At 36.4% G+C, this 24094-nt stretch overlaps 1 protein-coding gene across 5 annotated transcripts in view; it reads left to right on the top strand.

Annotated features, from left to right (window-relative positions):
- ITPR2 (inositol 1,4,5-trisphosphate receptor type 2) overlaps positions 1-24094 on the top strand; it is a 471510-nt gene that overhangs the window by 203053 nt on the left and 244363 nt on the right. For 4 of the 5 annotated variants that reach the window (XM_041735324.1, XM_041735322.1, XM_041735323.1 and 1 more), the window contains 6 exons: positions 5299-5388; positions 5505-5630; positions 8646-8768; positions 9610-9810; positions 12017-12268; positions 15010-15135. In XM_041735324.1, the coding sequence (XP_041591258.1) occupies positions 5299-5388; positions 5505-5630; positions 8646-8768; positions 9610-9810; positions 12017-12268; positions 15010-15135 (918 nt within the window). The remainder of the gene's footprint in view (positions 1-5298; positions 5389-5504; positions 5631-8645; positions 8769-9609; positions 9811-12016; positions 12269-15009; positions 15136-24094) is intronic. The other variant, XM_041735326.1, reaches the window with a different exon arrangement.

Raw genomic sequence — 24094 nt, 5'->3', positions numbered from 1 at the left:
AGCAGAGCGCTTATAAGAAAATTATAGAAGTTGATTCAGTCACATCAGAGCATGCAGATGTCATTAGACCAGGCATTAATATTTCTGTAATGATTGCTTGGTAAAGAGAGAGTCTAAAAAAAGGTGCTGATGCCTTTCTCTTAGATTCTGTATGGACAACATCCTTTTCACAGCTGTATTAGGGACTGTTGTGATATGATCGTCACTGGGGAAGCTTCTTTTACCTAACATATCAGGTATCAGACAGTCTCTAAGGGCTCTATTATATTGCCGTTTTCATTTCCTGTACAATGCTTTGTTATTCTGTGTCACCCTGCTGACTAGAGAGTTGCCTATCCTTTCTATGTTTCCATATATAATACTGGTGAGGATTACATAAAAAAGTATTATATATTATATAAAGTATTATAAAAAGCGTTATATGTTTCTGTACTTGTAATGGGTTCCTGCTGCAATTTTATGAAAACAACTATGAGTTAACATTGAATAGACTCATCATCAATATATTCCGTCTTTTCCTAATGCACTCTAGTGGCACACCCTTTTTTGGTACCTTATTTATCAGAGATACAGGTGGTTGAGAGATTTGAGATGTTTTCTAGGACATCTGATTAAACATCATCAAATACTAATTAAAATGATGGCAAGCGAGTCAGAATATTGCATTTGTCTTGCGACAAAGGGAGAGGAAAACAGGTTTGGGGTAAGGTTAGGAATATGTTTTTACTCTCTAGAAAGGAAAGTATTTGGGCTTGAGCTGAGGGAAGTCTGGAGGGAAGTTACCTGCCAGAAATGGTGGACACCACCTCTTCTGCACATTGTAGATCTTGGGCTAAGCAGCCTTAGATGCCAAATAGGGGAAGCAGATACTGTTAACCATGACCCCATATTTGTCCAAATTAGCTTTGCATACAAGATCAGATAAGTAGATCTAGGGTGATTTTAGGGCTCTGCAACCCTCTAGGTATCTTCCTAAATGACTGGTATATGATGTCACTCTTAGATGAGAGAGAGAAAAAAAATATCATTCCACAGTGAGGTTATCATTCAGTTATCTGAAGGAAGTGATATTTCTTATGAAGAGCTTCAACTAAATTATAATCTAATTGGTGAATCAAATATAAAAGATGGATTATTGCATTTTCATTCATGTTTTGGAAGAAGATGGGAAGGGAAAAGGAAGGCTTTGACATCCAAATTTGGGAAGATGGTGATTGGTAAGTGATGCCACTGATGGAGTTGAATAATGGTTACAGGAAGAGAAGCCTAGGGATACAGATGGTGAGCAGAATGCTTTGCAGTCTTGCTAACTTGACAACATTGCTGAGGAAGGACATCCTTTGACTTCATTGGGGTGGGGACAAAGAGAAGACATGCACTGAGCTATTTTAATCATGCAGCTGCAGATGCAGGCAGTTCTACATTGTAGGATTTGGAACGTCTTTTTTTTTTTTTTTAATAAGCATTGCCCTTGTTTAAATTAAGGAGCCAGATTCCATTAATTGGTGCCAATATTTAGTTCACCATATAGCTCATACAGTATCACCTTTATGATTTTTGCTACTCGTATAAAAAAGTCTGCTTGACTGATGCAAAATAAATTTGGGGGTGGGTAGCTATATTCAGAACCAGTATTTGTTTAGGTATTCACTCTTTGAGTCTCTGCCTAGAACTCTGTTACCCATCCAATTTCTGGACTCTTCTAGAAATATCTAGACCCTTCTAAACTATTCTTGCTATATTGTTTTGGAACCTACTGCTTTATGTTACAGTAAATGCTATACAATTAAAAATCTAACTGCCTCTATGAAATCACTGAACTAAGCAGTTTCCTATATTCCATTAGAGGAAATAAGGTCAAATTCTTCCAGATGATAGGAAATAATAATAATAAAGTGCAAATGCTTTTGGAGTGCCATATCTATTCTTCATCACTGTTATCAGAAAGATAATTTGGGTATTTACTATATGCACAGCACTGTTCTCAGTGTTACACATTTTTTTTGGAGCCTGCTTTCCTCTGGGACTTGGCATAAGTTACACTTCTGCATTTTGTACTTCACTAAAATTTTGACATTAGGACGAAGACAGGGCTTTGTAAATTTGGCCATTGATCTAAGATCAAAGTTACATAAAATATAAAAAACATAATCACTCTTTGCCCTTTCTGGAGGAAAACTTTTGGAACACCTTTACTTAGAGTATTTTGGCATCAAAATAAAATAAAACCTAACCATAATTATGTAGTTTACATATTTCTTAAATTCCCCTGATCTGCTTTGGAATCATCCAGATGTTCTGTAGGTTAATATTTTTGTTCCGTTTAATTACATTGAATTATTTTCTGAAATTAAAAGAGGCTGCTTATTGAATTCTCCAGTGATGCCCACTTTTGTTGACTGCTGGCAATTTTAAATTAAAATAATTATTCTTCATAATTCCCATACTTATGGAGTTTAGAATTGCCTGTATCTTCTGGGCTGTACTAAAGAGCATAGCTTTTTGTAATGCAGCACATTTTGCCTGAGATTACTTTTCTTAGAACAAGACAGTTGCTTTTTCTTCAGGTCATTGTTTGAAAAATGGACTTAAATATATCTGCCAAAACTTTGCCTGTATTTTCAACTGATTTTTTTTAAAGGTGACATATATCAGAAACATCTCTTCACTGTAGGAGCTTTGTAAATCTTTATACTTGGTAATATCTTAATCCTGGTTTATAGTGCAAAGTTGGTTTTCTTTAATATTTCTTTTCTTCCAGAAAAAAAAATAAACATGGCCTTTTAAAATTTCAACCTCCACCTTTGTGATCAGAAAAAAGGGAAATTTAATTATATTTCTAGCTTTTGCAATTTCTACTTCTCATCAATAATTTTTGCTATCAGATAGAACCCTATTTATCTCATTCTCTGATCCCCTGGCTTTTTCTATCTACATAGTTTCCATCCATGTCAGCACTTGGGCTCCTTCCCTCTTCTGCACTGGTTTCTCTTACATATGTAGCTTTATACCTTTTTCTATAACCTTCTAGGATTTACCTAGTGTTTGTTGTCTTGCAGACAATCTCTTGCATTCCTTTTTTCTCTTTTATTTACCTGTGGCGGAGGCTGGACTGTGTTCCTTTCCCTCCTAGAATTTGTCAAGATAGATAGGTGACATAATGCTGGACTCCCAACAGTAACACCGTGAATGTTCTCAGCATTCATATTCTTCACTTTTTGCAGTTCCAATTTTGTTGAGTGAAAGCACAAGGTGGTCAGAAAGGAAGAAAATAATCTTGAAGACTATTGTGGCATGATAAAACAGAGAGAGGTTTAAAGAAAATGATAGTGAATTACAGAATCAAATGCTAAATAAAGTGTTGGTCACTATGAGTCATTAGCACATAAAACAGTTTTAATACAGTTTGGTAAGAGAGTATTCTTTTGAGAAATTGAGTGGGACCATAGTCTGAGATGCAGGACTACTTCTTCCAAGGATGGGAAATACTACTGAAAAATCCTTGGTTAGCCTTCACTTAGCCATATTTTTAAAGAGGTGAGAAAGCATCACTAGAGAGCAGAAACCATCCATTTATGCATGGGAAGCAGAGATGAAGCAGGGAGGAGAGGCAGGGAAGATGGATTTGAAAAATCCCTGCATCAAAAGTTTTTTTTCCTCTGAGACATAACAAGGAAGGTAAGTGTGTAGATGGTACTGGAATTTCAGGTAGGAAAGAGGCAATATTTGCTTGGACAGAAGCAAAGACGAATACAAAGCTTACTGAGGAGTGGTGATGCGTCACCACCATTCAAGTCACTCTACTTGAAGCCTTGCATCAGAATTCCTTGACTAGTATGGTTAGTTTTGTGTGTGTGTGTGTGTGTGTGTGTGTGTGTGTGTTTCTTTCTTGGTTTCTATTCATTTTGTGATTTGTCATGGAAACAGCTTGGGGCAAATTAAATTACATTGATTGGCTTTGCATATTTTGGCTACTTTTCCCTGAGCTTAGATTGGGGTCCCCTTTAACCGTGAGAACGAACATCATCAACATAGTCAGGAGTTTAGTGTGTTTTTGACTAAAGTTGGACTTGACATTGATCCCAATGCCATTTTGTACATGTTGTCAGTCAGGAAAGCAATCAGGTCCCACTCTACTAATTGCCCTCTCTCATGCAACATGCACTGGCTGCTCTTGCCATTCTCTGTACACTATTATGTGTGCTCTTTCTGCAATACTTTTGGCTAAAGGGACTTCTTCACCTAACAAGTGCCCCTTTCCCCCCACACGTCTCTCATACTTAAATAAATAGTTTTCATCTTTCAAGACCTTGGCTTCAACTTGACCTCCTTCATAAAGCTGTCTGAAGATAGAGCTATTCTCTCTTTCTCTCTCTGAATAGTGAATTCTGCTCAATTCAAATCTTTATGTTCATATTTCTCCCAGCTTTTTTAAGTTAGACTATAATTTTCTTGTGGGAAGGACTGCATATCTTATTTCTTTTAGATCCACTCACCTTTGTCTAGTACCAGGCATGTATTAAGTCTTAATAAATGCTCATGTATTAAATTATTTGTAATGTGTTTCATTTTTACCCAGTGATTATAAGAGTTGATATTTAAAATATGTCACTCCCTATATTTGTTTTTTTATTGTACTGCTACAGATAACGGTTGTTACAATGAAATATTTTTAGTGTTTCAGGACCTCTTAATAAGCTTTATTAATTTAGTAATTTAAAATCTTATTTTTAATTTAAATTTTATTTTCCTTTCTTCATTTTCCTGGTTCCATGCTTGGCTGGCCCTAAGCCATGACTTTTAAGGATGTCATGGTAACCTGGCAGAGAATTCTTGGGTTAAAGTGTTCTTTCCTTCCATCCCTGAAATGTTTTATCAGCTGTTATGATATGCTTCTTCACCTTTTTTTCCCCCTGTAGTTTATCCCTGATGATAAAATTACACATTTTTCCCCTGGATTTTTACTATTCATTCTCCTCTAGGCAACATAAAGCAATGATATGTCTGATATATTTAGCATATGGTTATGTGTAATAACTTTTACTTTTTGACTTAACTCATTAATTATTAGTAATATTGCTTATGTTATAATTTGGTTATTATTGGGAAATGGTAATTGGCATGATTTATTCAAGCCAAGGAGCTCTTTATGTGATAAAAAAAGTGCAAAGGAAATATTTAATTTGAATAATAAATTACAAAATAATTATAAAACATATTTATTATTTATTAAAAAGTAAATATATTTATCACAAAACTACATGTGAGATAAAAAATACATACTTTTGTTTGTTTTAGGAATCAAGCATTTTGAGTCCGGTGCAGGATGGAACAAGGAAACCTCAGATTGACAGCAATAAAAGCAATAACTACCGGATTGTAAAGGAGGTTAGCATGTGTCAGATATTTTTATTGGGTTTATATTTGCATGGCAAATAATTTATGTTTGTGTGTTCTATTTAATATCATATTCCTTGTATTTAATGCTTTTTTTATTTTTAAAGATTTTGATTAGACTAAGTAAACTCTGTGTACAGAATAAAAAGTGTCGGAATCAACATCAACGATTACTGAAAAACATGGGAGCTCATTCGGTGGTATTGGATCTTCTGAAGATTCCCTATGAAAAGGTTAGTGGTTGGTTACTATTTTTTAAAAAAAATTTATTTTCATATGATGTCAAATATATAGCAAAGTTATGAGAATTTTTTCCCTGAACTGCTTGGAAGTCAGTCACCAAATTGATCAGCCCTGAGCTCTTTGGCATGTGGTTCCTACAAAATGGAAGCTCTTCTTTCTGCATAACCGTGTGACAACCTTCCAGCTCAGGAAAGAGCACTGACACTTTCCTGCCACTTAATCCTCAGGTGCTGGTCACATTTCTCTCATCATCTCAACTGTGTCCTGTTTGACAAAAAGACCCGCTTCAGAAATAGGTGCTGTTTGGTTGTCATGTCTGTTTATCTCCTCATGCTGGAGCTTTTATGACATTGACACTTTTGAAGACAGACCAGCTCTTTTGAAGACTGTTCCTTAATTTGGACTGACTAATGTTTCCTCAGCTATGCATCATTGGCAGGAACATAACAGAAGTGAGGCTAAGTTCTTCCACCACTTCCTATCAGGAGGCACATGATTTTGATTTTGATGTTTGATTTTGGTGTTTACTTTGATCACTTGATTAAGGTGGTATCTTCCAGAATTCTCCACTGTGAAGTACTCATTTTCCCTTGGTAATTAATGAGTATTTTGTGATGAGGTTCTTCGAAACTAAATAAATACCCCATTCTTCATCAAACTTTTGACTTATTTATTTTAATCTGTATGAACTTTCGGATGCTCATTTTATTCCATCGGTTGCAGTAGGCTTCTCTAATTATCTGTGTATTCTTAGATCATCCTCAGTCTGCCCAGTAGCATCCCTTTGAGCTAGCTTTTTTGCCCTCCAGCCTCATTCTTTGAGTAGTTCCTTGGTTTTTGCACATTAAGATGTTTCAGAGTCACCTTGCATTTCCTTGCTCCAACCCTGCAGTCAGCCATTTCTTTAAGTGGCCCTGGTTGTGTTTGAGGGAGAACAATAAGTAGAAGCAAAGTTCTGAGAACTAAGGGTACTTACTGCTTTTGGGGTTTAGTCTTTCTAGGCCTTCTAAGTAGACAAAGCTAGGGAACATATGTGTGTGTGTTCAAATAGCTATTCATTTGTTAATACTGTAAATAGCTAATCTTCCATCACTGCTGCTACCTACTGCTCCATATGGACACACTCTGCCTCTCATTCAGGCTCTGACAGCCCCAGGGTGGATGCCCTCTTTATTTCTCAGGTGCCACCATGCCATGCCAGGGCTCTCTGCTGGTGCAGATGTTCTCCCCCACTTGGACTTTCGCTCCTCGAATGAGATTGCTCCCTGATTCAGCTACTTTTTAACATGTAAACTTGTAAATTCTACCCTTCCTTAGGTGGCATAATTCATTCTGTGGCACAGAATAAAATAAAAGAATTATTGAAAGGCAACGAAAGGTATTAAATCCTTAGCATTGATAATCCAAATTATTTAATCTTTGATATTGTCCCATGCGCATTGCACACGTGATCAAATCCCTTCTAATAATATAACTTAGCATTCAATATTTTACTACTACATTATGTTTATAGATTCACTCAGTTTTAATAACTGGATTGTTCAAAAATAAAAAATGAATAAGAGGAGAATGTCAAAGAAATGTCAAATATCGTAGATCTGGCCCTGGTCTTCTCCTGTGTTGGCCAGCTTTTCAGTGGGAATTGAGTATTCCTATTGCTGAAGTCTCTTTGAGGGTAGTAGATTTTGAATTGAAATCTCCTATTCTGAAGTTAGGAATGAAGTTTTTGGTGTCATTTACTCATCTAGTTAAATCATCCCTATTTTAAATGTGAGAAAATGGGTCTATTAATGATCTTAGGCTGTTTGTTTAGTTATAGATGACATAAATTATAGACTCTCAAATTAGGAAAAATAGAAAACATTGTTTTTTGAAACTAGTACTCAAAACATGAGTCCGTTTTATATCTCTGACACTGACTACATGACAAATTGGATAATCAACTACTCAGGAAAAATTTAGATGGTTTCAGTGATATTGTTGAAAGACTACTATTTAGAAGAGAACTTGGAAAAAAAAATAGAAGAGAACTTGGCATCCTTTGTGAATTTTGAGACTTAGAATTTCTTATTGAGATTTCTATAATTGAATGATACTGTTATGGGAGTTTGGAAAATGAGAGTGAATAAGGAAAACAACTTACAAGTACATGTGTTCACAAAGAAGGGGACCTAGAAAGATTGGCATATAGAGGATATGAAAAAGCAAAGGGGAAAAGGAAAAAAAAGAGGTGGAAATATACAAGGTAAATAGCAAAAGGCAAGGGTGGGGGCGGGGGAATGGTCCAGTTGAGATAAGGTCAGAAATATATCTAAAGAAAGAAATTTACCAGGGGGAGGGGGAATAGAGGAAAAGTGAGTGGAGAGAAGAAAGAGACTAGGGACAAGGCAAGAGAATGAGGGATGATGGATGCTGGAAAAAGCAGTAGGAAGGGAAGAGTTTGAGAAGGAAGAGGATCTAGAAGGTAGAGAAAGAGGAGAAAACAAGAAACAGAAAAATCCAGATATGTGGAAATACTGGGAAATAGAGCAAGTCCAAGAGAAGGGAGGGATGAGAAGGATAGGGGTGAAGCCGAGGAGGGAGGGCAGAGAGTAGGGGCCAGAGAGAGGGAGAAAGGCAGGACAGATGAGCTATGGGTGCAGAGGTGGGGAAGGAAGATACAGCTATGGGCAGACCTGGGAGAATGTAGTGGACAAGCAGAGATGTTGGGGAGAAAGAGAGAAAGCCTGAAACAAAGAGAACAAAGAGGGGTTGAGAGTGGAACAGAACAGGTAGTAGAAGGAGAAATAAAGAGAAGGTGAGAAACATCTAGAAGACAGTGGGGATGGGGGAGGCCAGAAAGGTCACAGGGGAAAGTGTAGAAATAGAAAGGGCACACGGGAGGGGGAGAATAACACAGTAGCAGACAGAAAAAGAGTACATGTGGGAAAGAATATACTTTTTCATAATATTTGGTATTATGGTCTATTTGTTTCTCTGTATCATCGCTACTCTTTCACTTACAGAACGATGAAAAGATGAACGAAGTGATGAATCTGGCCCACACATTCCTGCAGAATTTCTGTCGAGGAAATCCCCAGAACCAAGTTCTCCTTCATAAACATCTGAATTTGTTTCTGACTCCTGGTGTAAGTATTTTAGTGACTCCTGCTGTTTATAGTGTCTATTAGATTTGTTTTAGCAGCATCGATGAGTGGAATTTTATTAGTCTTTCCCACCTTATCTTTTTCCTTGAAGGAATTCTCTCCCTAAAAGTGGATATGTTTTATTTCCATTAAGGAGACATTCACAGAAGCTTGAAATATTACATGAATTTTACCTGCAAGTGACAACTTTCTTTATATGTACATAGTTTAATGTTAGGGAAAAAAATGTGATAGAACAAAGAACAGCTGCAATGCCATAAGTGAGATAAATGTAGAAAACCCAAAAGTAGAGGTAACTCTGTAAAAGTGCGTCAGTGGATACTAGGGAAGAGCTAACTTTGAGTAATAGATAATTAATCTCAAGAATACCATTGTCAACATGTTGACCTTTATGATAAACTCCATACTAAATTCCTTTGTGAGCTCCGTGTGCTTTTTTCTTTTTTTTTTTTTTTTTAAGATTTCATTTATTTATTTGAGAGAGAGTGAGAGAGTGAGAGAGATCACAGAGGGAGAGGGAGAGGGAGAAGCAGACTCACAGCTGAGCAGGGAGCCCAATGTGGGGCTTGATACCAGGACCCTGAGATCATGACCTGAGCCGAAGGCAGAGACACTTAACTGACTGAGCCACCCAGGCACCCCAGCTCAGTTTGCTTTTAATGGTGAATGATCTCATTGCATTTTGTAGAAAGCTTGCCCAGGAAACTCACTATAGCTTTGCATAAAATATAAAACTGATCCCAAGCAGGGAAATGAGTCTAAATACTGGAAAATAGAAAATTGATCTTGTCAGAATTACAAGGGCACAATCCTCTCTGCTTAGCTCCTTGAAGCAGAAACCATGCGGCACATCTTCATGAACAATTACCATCTCTGCAATGAGATCAGCGAGAGAGTGGTGCAGCACTTTGTGCACTGCATCGAGACACACGGTCGCCATGTGGAGTACCTGAGGTTCTTGCAAACGATTGTAAAAGCAGATGGCAAATATGTGAAGAAATGCCAGGATATGGTAATGACAGAGGTATGTTCTCAGTTTGCATTTTAACAGCTACACATACATAATGTGCTCATGTATGTGTTTTCTGTTAATCTATAGTGTTTTAAAAACCACACAACATAGGTTTGGAAAATAATTTAGTTCCAGTGACTAAAGCAACAAGTATATTTTGTTGAAATCTAGTGAAGTAACATACCATTAAGTTGATTGTATAATATTCTGAGTTTACTTTTCTTTTTGATCCTTAATGAATTTGTGTACTTTAATTAGCAAGATTCTATGAAATGTTATAAGTGAGAATGCAAGTGACACATTTTATACTTTAAAATTTTCAGTATGAAAAAAAAATAAAATTTTCAGTATGTAACAGGATGTTTTATTTGTTTAATTTATTATTTTTTAAAAGATTTTATTATTTATTCATGAGACACACAGAGAGACACAGAGACACAGGCAGAGGGAGAAGCAGGCTCCATGCAGGGAGCCTGATTAGGGACTCGATCCCCGGACTCCAGGATCATGCCCTGAGCTGAAGGCAGATGCTCAACTGCTGAGCCATCCAGGCATTCCCTAACAGGATGTTTTAAATTCTGTTTTCCCACTGCCTTTTTTTTGCTCTGTTCCTGAGAGATAGAATGGGCGTTTTCTGCTACTATTTGCAGAAGGGTTTGAAGGGAATTAAATTAATTAATAGAAATTATCCATCAGTGATTTATGATATGTGGAATCTTAGCTTTTTAGAATAAGTTAAAAATTTAAGAAACACAAATGGTTGACGTCCCTCATTTATTTTGCTCTTTTCATTGTGATATTTGACATCAAGCGAGATTTATGCAATGAGTAAGTTACTCACCAGGAACCAACTGGTACTTTGGAGAAATTGAGCCCATTTGGGGAAATCATTGCTCTGTGACCTAATGGTTCTCTAAAGGCCTATATGGATAAGGCAGCTTTCAACGGAGGCTACCAAACAGTTATATAATAGATTATATTGATATGAGGTGATTTTCATAATTATATTCTTTCAATTTGGGAATGAGGGGAGGGGGGGCTTCTATATTGATATAATGTGAGTTCTTCCTGCCCCATAGATATCTTAAAATTTATTCAGCTTAAAGTCTTGAATTTTTTAATGTAAATTATTAAGCATTTTAAAGAACATTTTAAATTTGTAAAATATTCCTTTTTCTTATCTACATTTACATTGTAATTGTTCTTCATTGCCTAGAAATGTGGGAACTAATTTGATTTTGTATTGTAATCATCAAGGAAATAATTAAAATGGAAAAGCAGTGAATAAAAATTAGCAAGGTTTATGGCACCGATTAGGGGAAGTGTTTTTATGTGGAAAGAAGTACTGTAATATTATATTGTGTTGATATATAATACATAATTTGACACATATACATTTTCTTTCAACAAAATGTTCAAAGCAAGCCAGTTGTCTTATTGATTTAAATCTGTTATCAGTTTAAATAAAATAGAGAAAAAATATGTCCCCCAAATATCTCCCATTGGGGTTAGAAAATTGGAACTGATAATTGTCAATTAGACATTATGGAGTTTGAGCAATAAAATTACCACCTGCTGGAATTCTCCACTAAAATTGCATTAACAAAATATGAAGGAAAATGTATATCCTAAAAGCCCCACTTATTCACTTGTTTCTCTCTCTTTTTTTAAGTTTTCTTTTTCTCTATTTCTCTTATCTCTGCTTTTACCTCCATTCCCTGCTGGTGCTCATAACACATGGAATTTCCAGATTCTTGTAGAGTGGTGTTTGACTCAAAGAACATACTTTTTTTATTCTGTCACTATTGAAGGGAGCTGGGGTATTTTACTCTGTTTTGGGAAAATTAGACTTAGGAGACTTCTCATATCTTAACAATGGCATCTTCCATTTGAAGGAGAGGAAAGTAGCTTTCTTGAAATATTCTGCAGGTTTAATTTCAGGGGGTAACTCACTGGTGAATAATTAGCTATCATTTATGCCATTTAATTCTTGTCCCCATCTACCTTTCCCATACTTCCCTGGCTGCTTTTGATAGTATTCATAAGTAATCACTTGGCACCTGACTAAAATCTTTTTCTGCCTTGGTAGAGTCTGTGTTTACAATATATATGTTTTTATGAAGAGATGCATGTGTTTCCAGATAGACCAAACTTTTGGCAGTAGCTGCAAAGGACGAACATTTGGACTGCTATGTAGACTCTCTTATTATCATTTCAGTTGATAAATGGGGGTGAAGATGTGCTGATATTTTACAATGATAGAGCATCATTTCCCATCCTTCTCCATATGATGTGTTCAGAGAGAGACCGAGGGGATGAGAGTGGCCCCTTAGCCTACCACATCACCCTGGTGGAGTTGCTGGCAGCATGCACAGAGGGGAAGAATGTCTACACTGAAATTAAGTGCAATTCCCTTCTGCCCTTGGATGACATAGTGAGGGTGGTGACCCATGATGACTGCATCCCTGAGGTAAGCCTGACAAAAGCTTGGCAGCCACAGAATTGTTATTGATATAAAATGCGTCAGTGCCAGAACTCCCCAAACTATAATGAGATAATGTATTTAGTCAAGAAATTGTACTCAGCTATTTAATTAGGAAAATTCAAAAAAGCATAAAAAGTTTACTTTTTTAGTTATACAGGAGCTAGAAAAGATGATCAACTTTTTCAAAGTAGAGCCACTATAGTTTACTGGAAGCTGCTATAGGAATCTCTTAAATTCTAAGTATGGCGATGTGATGAAACTGAGATTTACTTGTAACCTCTGGTATGTTCTTGAGCATATAATAGATGCTTCATAAATAATTTATGATCGCTGATAGGAGAGGCTAGGATGGTGCAGCAGTATCATCTCTTAGATTCTGTAGGTTTACCTTGCTTTGGGAATAAGTGCATTCTTGGAGATATGGACTTGCGTTTTGCTTTGTTTGCACATAATTTTTCCCCCTCTGTCCTTGTTTGGCTCTGATAATAGGGAAAAAAACTCATTAAAAACTTGTTGTCTGCCAACAGGATTAATGAGGCTTCCAGGAATGTACATTGCAATAATTCCTTTCTTTTCTACTGTTGTGGTATATTGTTGCAAAGTTCATAAATGTGTGATGCATTGAATTTGATATAAATCCAGACATTTTAAATCATAGTAACATGGTAACTTAAAACTTGTATTCACCTACTTCACTCCTCTTCATCCTTCATTTCTTGATTCAAACATTACTTCTATAAATAACAGTTTCCTGGCCTCCAATAATAGAGTTATAAGAGTCCTCAATTTGAAATTTGGCACTTGAATTTTGCTAACAAATGCCTGTAGCCTTTGCATCCTTTCCCAAGATGATAAACTTGATGAGAGTAGCAACTAGGTTGTTTCTATTTACCATTATATTAGCTGAGCCTAAGTCTATACTTCATAATATGTTTTGAATGAATGAACAAATGAATTAAAAAATGAATCAGGATCCTGGATCCATTCTAGGATTCTAGGTGTGTGACTGATTCCAGAAGATTATTTAACCTTTCTAATCTTCAATTTCCACAATTTTAAAGTGAAAAAATTATAGTATGTATTAGAGAGGATTGCATTAAGTGAGATATTACATACAAAATGCTATAGGTGGGATCCCTGGGTGGCGCAGTGGTTTGGCGCCTGCCTTTGGCCCAGGGCGCGATCCTGGAGACCCGGGATCGAATCCCACATCGGGCTCCCAGTGCATGGAGCCTGCTTCTCCCTCCGCCTGTGTCTCTGCCCCTCTCTCTCTCTGTGACTATCATAAATAAATAAAAAAAATTTAAAAAAAAAAAAACAAACAAACAAAATGCTATAGGTGATTGGCATGTAGCAAACAATGAATAATAAGCTGCTGTCAAGATGATTATGATAATGCACTGAATGGCTCTGATGTCTCCCTACTCTATGTTCAGTTCTTGTCATAGACACCCTGTCTACTTTTTGACCTTAGTCAAATAGAGATAAGTACTAAGGTCATGAAAGCTGGCCTTGTACTCTTTATGGTTCTAACTTGGATTCTATGAATGCTTGGAATTATTTAAGTGGTTTTGTGTGTGTATATATATATATTTGAAGTGGCTTATAGCATTCATCACTTATTTATTCATTCATTCATTCATTCATTCATTCATTTAGAGAGAGAGAGAGAGAGCATGTAAGTGTGCAAGCTAGGGGGAGGGGTGGTGGGAGAGGGAGAGAATCCCAAGCAGACTCTGCACTGAGCACAGAGCCTGACCCAGGGCTCCATCTCTTGACCCTGAGATCATGACCTGAAATGAAATCAAGAGTTGGTCATTTAATAGACTGAACCACTCAGATGCCCCTTATCATATTTTCACAAGAAAGAAAAAGAAAGAGAAAAAGAAAGAAAGACAAAAACTGATCTCCATACTTTAAGAAATACTCCGTGTGGTGAGACTCATCTCAGTCCTTTATGAGGAATTTGATTAAATATGAGAAGGAATGTTACTACATCTTAAAATAATTTTTTTGTAAACTGTGAGCTTATTTCTTCTCAGAAATAGTAATTTAAATATTTCTGAGTGACAATAAAGTATTATTTAATCAACACATTTAAGCATTAGATTAGACGTCTCTTGATTGCAAAAGACAGAAACTGAACTTAAACGATTTAAATAAAAAAAGGGAGTTTTATTGGCTCCTGTATTTGGGAATTTGAAGGATAGTTGTTCTGATGAATCAGGAGGTTCAAATAATGTCAGAATTCTTTCCATCTTTTGTCTCCTTTTCCTTTGTGGTTCTTCTTTCTCTCCTGAGAATAATTGTTGTTCAGTCACCTGCAGAAGATGGGTTCTTGGGGTTCAAGTTTACCTTGTTCCACTTTAGTAATGAGAGAGAGAGAATGATAAAGAGAGAGAGGGACAGAAAGACAGAGTCAGAGAGAAGGAGAGGGGAGGGAGAGGAAGGAAGACAGGAAAGGAGCACATTTGACTCTCAGAGTCTCAACTAAGTCAAGTGTTCTTCCGTATACCAGTTTCTGGGCACAGGGGAATGGGCTATTAGATCAGGGCCTGGAGCGTTTTAGCAAAAGAAGGGAAATGGGAACGCTTTCTAGGTCTACATAAAACATGCTATCATCCACGATAGTGATTAACACAGATTTTACTTAACTTTTCATATTTAATATTTGAAAATGAACGATGAAGAAAATTCACTTTCTTCTGTATTTGAAACTTGCACAGGTTAAAATTGCTTATGTGAATTTTGTTAACCACTGTTACGTGGACACTGAAGTGGAAATGAAAGAAATCTACACAAGTAACCACATTTGGAAATTATTTGAGAACTTCTTGGTGGACATGGCAAGGGTGAGTTAAACTTTCACCATGAAATAACTACTTCATGCCTAGATTATTGATACATATTTTGACTAAACAGTATTAAAGGTCTGGATAAAGATTTGGAATTAAACCCTCCAACTTTGGATGTAATCCATTACATTCAAAAAGCTGTGCATATGTTTCACAAGATTGTGAGATATAATGAGCTGGCATGCACAAAATACCAGCATAGTGTGTATAGAAACAAGGTGTCTGTTTCTAGTTTTACAATGGCTATATCAGTTTGTTATTAAATGGAATTTTAGTGGCCTTTTTACATTGGTTGAGGAAGACATTGGCAGAGGTCAATTTGTTTTTAGCTTCTTATCATGGATGCGATTACAAACTGTAGATGGAAGAGATATAAGGAGGCCTCGACCCTTGCTTTCAGGCAGATAGGTGCTTGACCAGACTACCCAGAGCTTAGCATTGCTCAGTGTTGCCTATCCAGATTTTCCTTTGGGAGAGTGCTCCAGTAATTGAACCATCCAGTTTCTTCACTCGTTGGTCAAAATAGGTTCTGCTTTTTACTGAGTTCATTTCCTTTTGTTTAGCCTTTTATTTTGGATGGGACATGTGGAGCTAGTTGGCGTTTTCTAGATATTGTTTTTGAGTAAAACTGAGTAAATGAATGAATGAATGAAGAAAAGAAGGAAGGAATCTTCTTTATAGATAGCACTTAATTTTAGTTAGTATGTCTCAACACCCCCCCCCCTTTATGGTAAGTTGAATTGTCATAATATACAGGGTCTGTTATTTTAGGTTTTTTTTTATCTTTAGTTTTTCCCTTTGAAATGAGGGGACATGAATGTTCAGATGAGAATCTCACTAGTAAAAGAATGTATAGATAATCCTTAGACCTGTGATGGGCTGCCCTAGCTTTTTTGGTTCTCTACATTCTTGAGTGCTGGCAGCTTTACACAGGCCTTATTTAGATGTATTTTGGAGGAGAGGGATTAGTGAGGTCTGCATTCTCACCATCTTATAAGAATGGATGCTGACTGTTATTCACTAGTTAACTGCCTCCCTACGCCCTTTCTGGAAGGAAGGAAGACAAAAGGAATATAATAAAATATCTACTGGAGACTAAGACGTCAGGCTTGCAGATGAAATATTCTCATTTCACCCTCGACGTGGTATAGTATGAGACAAATCCACTATGTTTAAGCATGTGTGAAGTAAGGCAGTTCCTGTTTTACTTCATTTCTATAGAATGAAAAGCCATCATTACGTTTTGCAGGTAAACCAGCACCTGTGGAGAAATCACCTTGTTTTACACACGATTTTCATATCACTCATATTTACCCCTGTGTCCTTGTGAAAGCTCTTGTATCTGATGGGCTGGAGGTATCTATAGAGACCTTGAAGTAAAGAATGGTTTATATGCCGATGACTGAGCTTTAAAATTGCACGTGCAGGAAGATATTAAAGAGATTATAGACTGATTTGCAGAGTTGCACAGTGCTACGGACTAAAGATAAGCTTGAAAAAGACCAAGGTCACATTCTAGACAGCATGAGCTACAAAGCTAAAAGGATTTTTATTTTTTAAACCAAAGAAAGCTGATGGTACCTGCCACTGGTTATGCCACCTTGGAAACATCCTTGCCACTGATATATTTATAAAGCTAAGATGTATTTTTTTTAAAGCATGCATGCTAGGAAAGGTTTTTATTTTACTATTTTGATTTAGTAGACATTTAATGTTATTTATTTTATAAAAGGCTTGAAGGGAATTTTGAGATCTTTCTAGTCTATTTACTCATTATAATGTCTAACCACAATAGCTTAGCTATACTGTAAATAGCATTTTTTTCTTTCCTTCTGGTTTCCCTCTTATTTATATTTTAAAACAGCAGATCTCTTATCCTCTTGCCAAGAATGACAAAGAATCACCCTTCCTATTTCAGGGAAGGGAAAGAAAATCTGATTTTCCATTACTGGGCTTTGTCTTTCTCCTCTTGAAGAGAAATTAAGGAGCCATCACACACTCAAATTCAAATACAAAAAAAGAAAATTGTTTAAATAAGTAGAATGTGGCCTTCTAGGCAAATTTTCAGTTGAGTAGATCAGTAGTTCTCAAACTTCAGTGAGGATCAGAATTATTTGGAGGGTTTGTTAAAACACAGATTGCTGAGCCCCACCCCAGAGTTTCTGATTCAGTAGATGTGAGTCTGTGCATTTTTAACAAGTTCCCATGTAATGCTGAAGCTGGTGGTCCAGGGACTAAACTTTAGGAACCACTGCAGTAGAATATGTAGTTTAAGAGTAGATACTTTAGAGGTATTAGCCAGACCAGAGTTCAAGTCTAGATTCTTTCACTTCCTAGCTCTCTTACCTTGAGCAAAGTACTTACGCCTCTGACTCTGAGTTTCCTTATTTGTAAAATGGATACTATAACACATTCCTCATAGGGTTATCAGGAGGATTCAATGAGATTATGCATATAAAGCTCTTAGCACATCTGTGGCACTTACTAAGGGAGCTGATAACATCATCTATTTCATCCACATCGTGGTAATATCACTGGTATTATTACAAGGTTATATGTAACCTTTAAAGCAATTTCAACAAGCTTCCTCAATACCTATACCAAATAAGAATGTTGAGGATAACCAAAAGGAGGACCATCCAGTATAGGCAAGAACCAGAAAACATGTCTGTAAAACTGAACATGCACAATAATGACTTGACATAGAGATGGGCTAATTCAGAGGTTCCCATGAAGTGATGAAGCCCTGGAACAGCTGATTTAAATCATGAGAGATAGCAAAGGTAATATGAGGAAAGATGTGTGGCAAATTGGACCTAAAGAATCGTAGGATCTTAAGATTGGAACAGACTAGCAGTCATATAGTTTATGCTCTTCAGCACCTGCCTGTATATTTCTTTTTTTTTTTAAATTTTTTTTTTAATTTTTATTTATTTATGATAGTCATACAGAGAGAGAGAGAGAGAGAGAGAGAGGCAGAGACACAGGCAGAGGGAGAAGCAGGCTCCATGCACCGGGAGCCCGATGTGGGATTCGATCCCGGGTCTCCAGGATCGCGCCCTGGGCCAAAGGCAGGCACCAAACCGCTGCGCCACCCAGGGATCCCTACCTGCCTGTATATTTCTAATAAGAGTGATCTCACTGTGTTTTGAGACAACTGGTGTCGTTGCTACATAACTTAAATTTATTAAAAACTCTTAATAATTGAGCCAGATATTTATGTCTTATGATTTTTGCCTATTTCTTCCTTCGTAGCAACATAGAACGATTCAATTCAGCAGAGATGTAGGTATTTACCATAAGTAACATATTCTCCTTGCTGATGATCTACTTTGAAATAATAAAATTATACAATTTAAAGAACTTAAGACCATCTAGATTGACCTCATAATTTTGCCTCTGGGTTCCAGAGAGATTAATTTGCTACCACAGGGTGACTTGCCTAGCTAGAAGCAGAGGTGGGAAATCTGCTGTGGTTCAATCCAGTGCTTTTTCTCAAATTTGTTCTGAGCTCCTTCCTATTTTCAGTACACTTTGGGGTTCTCTCTAATATGTCAGTGTTCTAAAAGTATGGCATTTGGGATGGAACCCAGTGTTTCAGGCAGGATCTAGCCAGTGCAAGGCAGATGATTATTTCAGTAGAAGTTCGGAGAGCAATCTTACTTAAAAGGCAAAAGAAATATTAATATGTAGTGGCATTCATGCCACCTTCTACCTTTCTCTTCATGTTGCTCTGGAATCATCTCTACCAGGTTCTTTTTGTTTACTCTTGGGTAAAGCTCTCTAAAGAGTCTTAATTTGTATCTTTCATATTCCTGTTTGTACCTCCTTACTTTTTATTTTGCTAAGACCCATAGAAGAAAATCTTTCTGAAAAACTGTTTTCTTTTAAATATATTTTTAAAGATTTTACTCATTTATTCATGAGAGACAGACAGAGAGAGAGAGAGAGAGAGAGGCAGAGACACAGGCAGAGGGAGAAGCAGGCTCCATGCAGGGAGCCATGCGGGACTCGATCCCAGGACTCCAGGATCATGCTCTGGGATGAAGGCAGGCACTAAACTGCTGAGCCACCCGGGCTGCTCTGAAAGACTTGTTTTTAAGAAACTGGTGCTAGGATTCACACACCTGATTCCATTCTGATTTCCTGACAGACAGTATCCATGTTCTGGAAATATACCCAATTTAGGGAGGCAGCAAAGGTATTTCACTCATTGAAAGATGTCTCACTATCTTTCAGAGCATTTAACAGCAGCCCACTTTGGTGTGTGTTCCAATATGGAATAAAATTGTTGTTTGTAGGGCAGAAATGCTTCCCTTTGCCTTTGTAACTCATTGTTTTTTCAAAGTCAGGGGATTTGAGTCATTAGAAAGCACCTGAAAGTGGCCAATGTTAGCCTCAGACTACATTTTTTCTTTTGAAGAAGTTTCCAATTTTGCTATCAATTTCAAGATTCTTTAATGGCCAATTGTACTCTAAGTGATGTATTGGCAGAAATGAAATTAGACCAAGAAATAATTTAGAGGTGCATCTAAATGCAGTGTTGCGTCATTGCCTTATCTATCACTGCTTAACAGGACAAATCAGAGTATTTTATTTTCAAATAGATCACTTGATTGAGCCATTCTCTCCCTTTATGTAGCTTACCACATAGGTCGGAAGTAGGAGTAAAGGTAAATTTTATATGTACCTTGAACCACACTTTCCAAGTTCTTTAATTTGATGGAATTGAAGTTTTCTTTGGTTGGTGACTTGATTCTAGAGATTTCTTGACTTTTTTAAGTTGAATGAGCTATTGAAATGTCTTATTTTAAAGTATTCTTTTTGTATGGCCTTATTAGCTAGCATTGCAGACAAGTAAGGACTATATATTACTCTATAAATCTTACCTTTTTGTGACCCTTTTCCCTCAGTTATAATTCTATTTTTTCTCCTCAACTTTCAGGCCAAGTTATTGTGGTGTTGTCCAATGGAATGAATATTTGACTATTCTTGATAGATGGTTGATCCCTATGCTGCATCCTACTTTTTGCTCTTTAAATCATGAGCAGCATTTGTCATAGTTGATCAATTCCCTCCTGAAACACTTCACTTGGCCCCCAGAATATACTTTCCATTCTGCTTGCCCCCCACTCATTGCCCACTCATTCTTAAGTTCCTTTGCTTTTTCCTCTGAATCTTTCTAGATTCTAAATATTGGAATGTGATAGACTCAAACCTTAGATTTACACCCCTGTCTATAATCCCTTGATTGCTGATCTCAATACTCTCCTGTCCTTAATACCAGACTGACTGATGCTTGGATCCTTCTCCTAATGTCCAGTCTCACATATCTAACTGCCTATATGACATGGCCACTTGGCTATCTAACTTCCAGCTCCCCATTCATTCCTATATCCCACTAAAAATTAATTCCTTCTCAAGTCTCTGGCTTCTCAGTAGGTGACAATTCCATTATTCAATCTACGTATTCAAGCAAAAAGTCTTGGTGTTAACTATAAACTTTGTTTCCTTACACTCTAACTCCATTCCTTTAGCAAATTATACAGACTTTAACTTAAAAATATTAAAAAAAATATTTAAAATCTGACTACTCCTGAAAACTTCCATCACTACCGTCTGCTCCAGAGTACCATTAACTCTCATCTGTATCATTGCAGTAGCCTCATAACTTGTTTCCCTGCTTTCACACTTGCCCTCCTTCATCTATTCTTGATCCTTCATCTACACTGCAGCCATCATGATTCAAAAGAGGAAGAATAATGTTGGTTCAGGTCACTCCTCTGTTTAAATTCTTCCCAAAGTAAAATAGCTGCATGATTTGGCCTCTCCTCTGGCTACCCTTCCCCTTGCCCATGTCCACTTAATCTCCCCTAGCTAGCTCTCTGTTCCATCTAATGGCCATCTTGCTGCTCCACAAATATGCCAAACACATTCCCATCTCAGCACCTTTGCATCTGCCTGGGATGCACTGGTCTTTCAGGTATCCTCAAGACTTCTTCCATGTTCCTGCTTTAAAGTCTTCAAAGAGGCCTTCACTTACCACCCTGTGTGCAGCAACTTCTTCCCTCTGCTCCCCCCCTTCACTTGGCTTCATTTTTCTTCGTAGAGCTGATCTCCATGTGACATTTTTGTGTGCATTTGTATTTGTTCCTACTGAAACAAACACAGGGCAGGGACTTTGTCCATTTGGTTTACACCTGACCTAGAACAGAGTCTCACACATAGTAGATAGTATGTATTTGTGGAATAAATAAATAAATAAATAAATAAATACATGTCTACTGAGGTGAAAAATATTTAAGAAGTGAATTTGAAAACAAAGTAAGTGTAGTCTTCACATTGAATTAAGTGGGTATGTCAGTGGAATGAAATAAATATGCATAAACAGTTTTACATATGTAAGATATTAATATATGATCAAGAAATTATTACCCACTAGTAAAGATGTATTAGTTATTTTGAGGGATGAGCAAACTTTTTCCATGAACAGGAAGGTAGTTAATATGTTAGCTTTTCAGACCATTATCACAACGGTTATAGCCATTACTAAAGGGAAGGGTGCCATAGACAGTATGTAAACAAGTGGATATAGCTAGATTTGTCCAATGGGCTGTAAGTTTGCTTATGCATGGATTATTAAAGTAATAATATAAGCTCCATTGGGGTAGTAATTCTCATATATTTTATTCACTGACAGATCCCAGGTACATAGAACATTCTTGGCATGGAATGGACATTCAACACAAATTATTGATTTGAACTAAATCAAAATGACGTTTGAGGACACTGGCTATTTGGGGTGTAATGAACTCAGCTTCTAACCTAAATCATATAATAGCATGAATTGCAATTAGATTAAGATTTTAGAGGTAAATGTGGAACAATAAAAATGGATGCAAATGTAGGTGACTATTTATGTCTTTGGATGAGAAGGTTCTTTTTAAGCATGAAAGCAGTGAATGAGAATAGTTAAGGAAAATAATAGACATTTCATTTTTTGAAAATTTCAAACACAAGCACATAGAGTATCACACATAGAAATAAAAATATCAAAATAAGGAAAAAGTTACTGAACATTTTTTTTTTGAACATTTTTTTAAAAGCTTAATAATCTTTACATAAAGAACTTGGAGCGCCTGAGTGGTGTAGTCGGTTGAGCTTCCGACTCTTGGTTTTGGCTCAGGTCATGAACTCAGGGTCATGAGATTAAGGCCCATGTCTGACTCTGTGCTGAGTGTGGAGCCTGCTTGGGTTTCTCTCTCCCTCTCCCTCTGCCACCCAGCCTCTAAAATAAATAAATAAATCTTTAAATCTTTAAATAAATAAATCTTTAAACCTTTATTTTTTTTAAATTAATTTTTATTGGTGTTCAATTTACCAACATACAGAAAAACACCCAGTGCTCATCCCATCAAGTGTCCACCTCAGTGCCCGTCACCCATTCCCCTCCAACACCCGCCCTCCTCCCCTTTAAACCTTTAAAGGTCCAATGCTTTAAAAAGAAAAAAAAAAGAATATATATATACACACACACACACACACACAGCACTAACAACCTAATAATGAAATGGTCAAGACTCAGGCATTCATGATTTATAGAGGAAGAGATACAAGTAAACCTCTGAAAAAATAGTCAACTGTTAATAATTTTTTAAAAATACAGAGAGGAATAAGATCCAGTTTCTAACTATCAAAGTTGTAAGGGCAAAAAGATAAAAGTAAAGAGATAATATTAAATGTTGGTTCACATACTTTGCTGATGAGAATGTAAATTCATGCTGTCTTTCTGAGAAGCGTTTTGGTAATACATTAAAAGAAACCTTCATACCTTTTTAATGTATCAAATAATTTACCTTCCAAGAATCTGTCCTCAGGAAATAATTAGAAATGATATCAAGGATTTATGGTCAAAGAAGTTCAACAGGCTTTTATAATAATATACAGTAAGAAATAGTTTCAAAATTTAATAATAGAGAAATGGTTCAATAAATTATGATATATCTGTAAGATTGATGTTATAGATCATTGAGATTATTTTTTGAGGATGTTTAGTAATGTGGGATGTGCTAATGGTTGAGTGATGAGTATAAAAAGAAGACAAAACTGGTTATCTAGAATAATTTCAGTTATGTAAAATATAAATGGCAGAGTGCACAAAGATTAGAAGAAATTATTCTAAAAGGTTAACCATGGTTTTATCTGTATTTTTGTATCATAGATAATTTTTGTTTTCCATTTTGTGATTTTCTATATGTTTTCAGTGTTCCTACAATTAATATATATTGATACTAGGAAAAATATTATCTTTTTAAAAAATGAATGTAGACTTCTAAGAAAGCCAATTGAGTGTATGAACTGATGACTCACATAAAGGGAGATGTAAAAAGTGAATGTTTGGAAGTTTTGGCCTCATGAATGTAGGAATGCAAATTAAAATAAATATGTGATATCACCTCAGCTTTTTAGAGGAACATGTGTACTGTCTACAAGGAATACAAAAATGATCCTTAGGATTTGTATTCCTTGAGTGTGTGATCAAAATTATGTTACGGGCACTAGAGTTACCCTATCCTATAGAGTAGTAGCTTGCCACAATTAAATTTAAATTTTAATTAGGTAAAATTATATCAAATGGAAAATCAGTTCCTCAATAGCATCAGCCACCTTTCAAGAGCTCAATAAACACATGTGTTGGACATCACAGATATAGATCTCCATCATTGGAGAAAGTCTTATTGGACAGTGCTGCTCTAGCATATAGCTTTAGTAAGTCCATCTGTCATCTTTGAAAGAGTAGTGGTCACTTTTAGAGTGGAGGAGAGAAGGGATATTGTATTTACAAGGGGAGAAATGTCAGACGAAATTATGTCTAGAAATGTTTCATATTTGTTTCTCAGCAAATGATTTTATACCTACTATGTACTTAGGTCCTGCATGTGGAGTGATGAGCAAG

The sequence above is a fragment of the Vulpes lagopus genome, chromosome 21 (assembly GCF_018345385.1).
Source record: "Vulpes lagopus strain Blue_001 chromosome 21, ASM1834538v1, whole genome shotgun sequence".
NCBI lineage: Eukaryota > Metazoa > Chordata > Mammalia > Carnivora > Canidae > Vulpes > Vulpes lagopus.
This window is presented reverse-complemented; position numbering and strand designations above follow the sequence as displayed.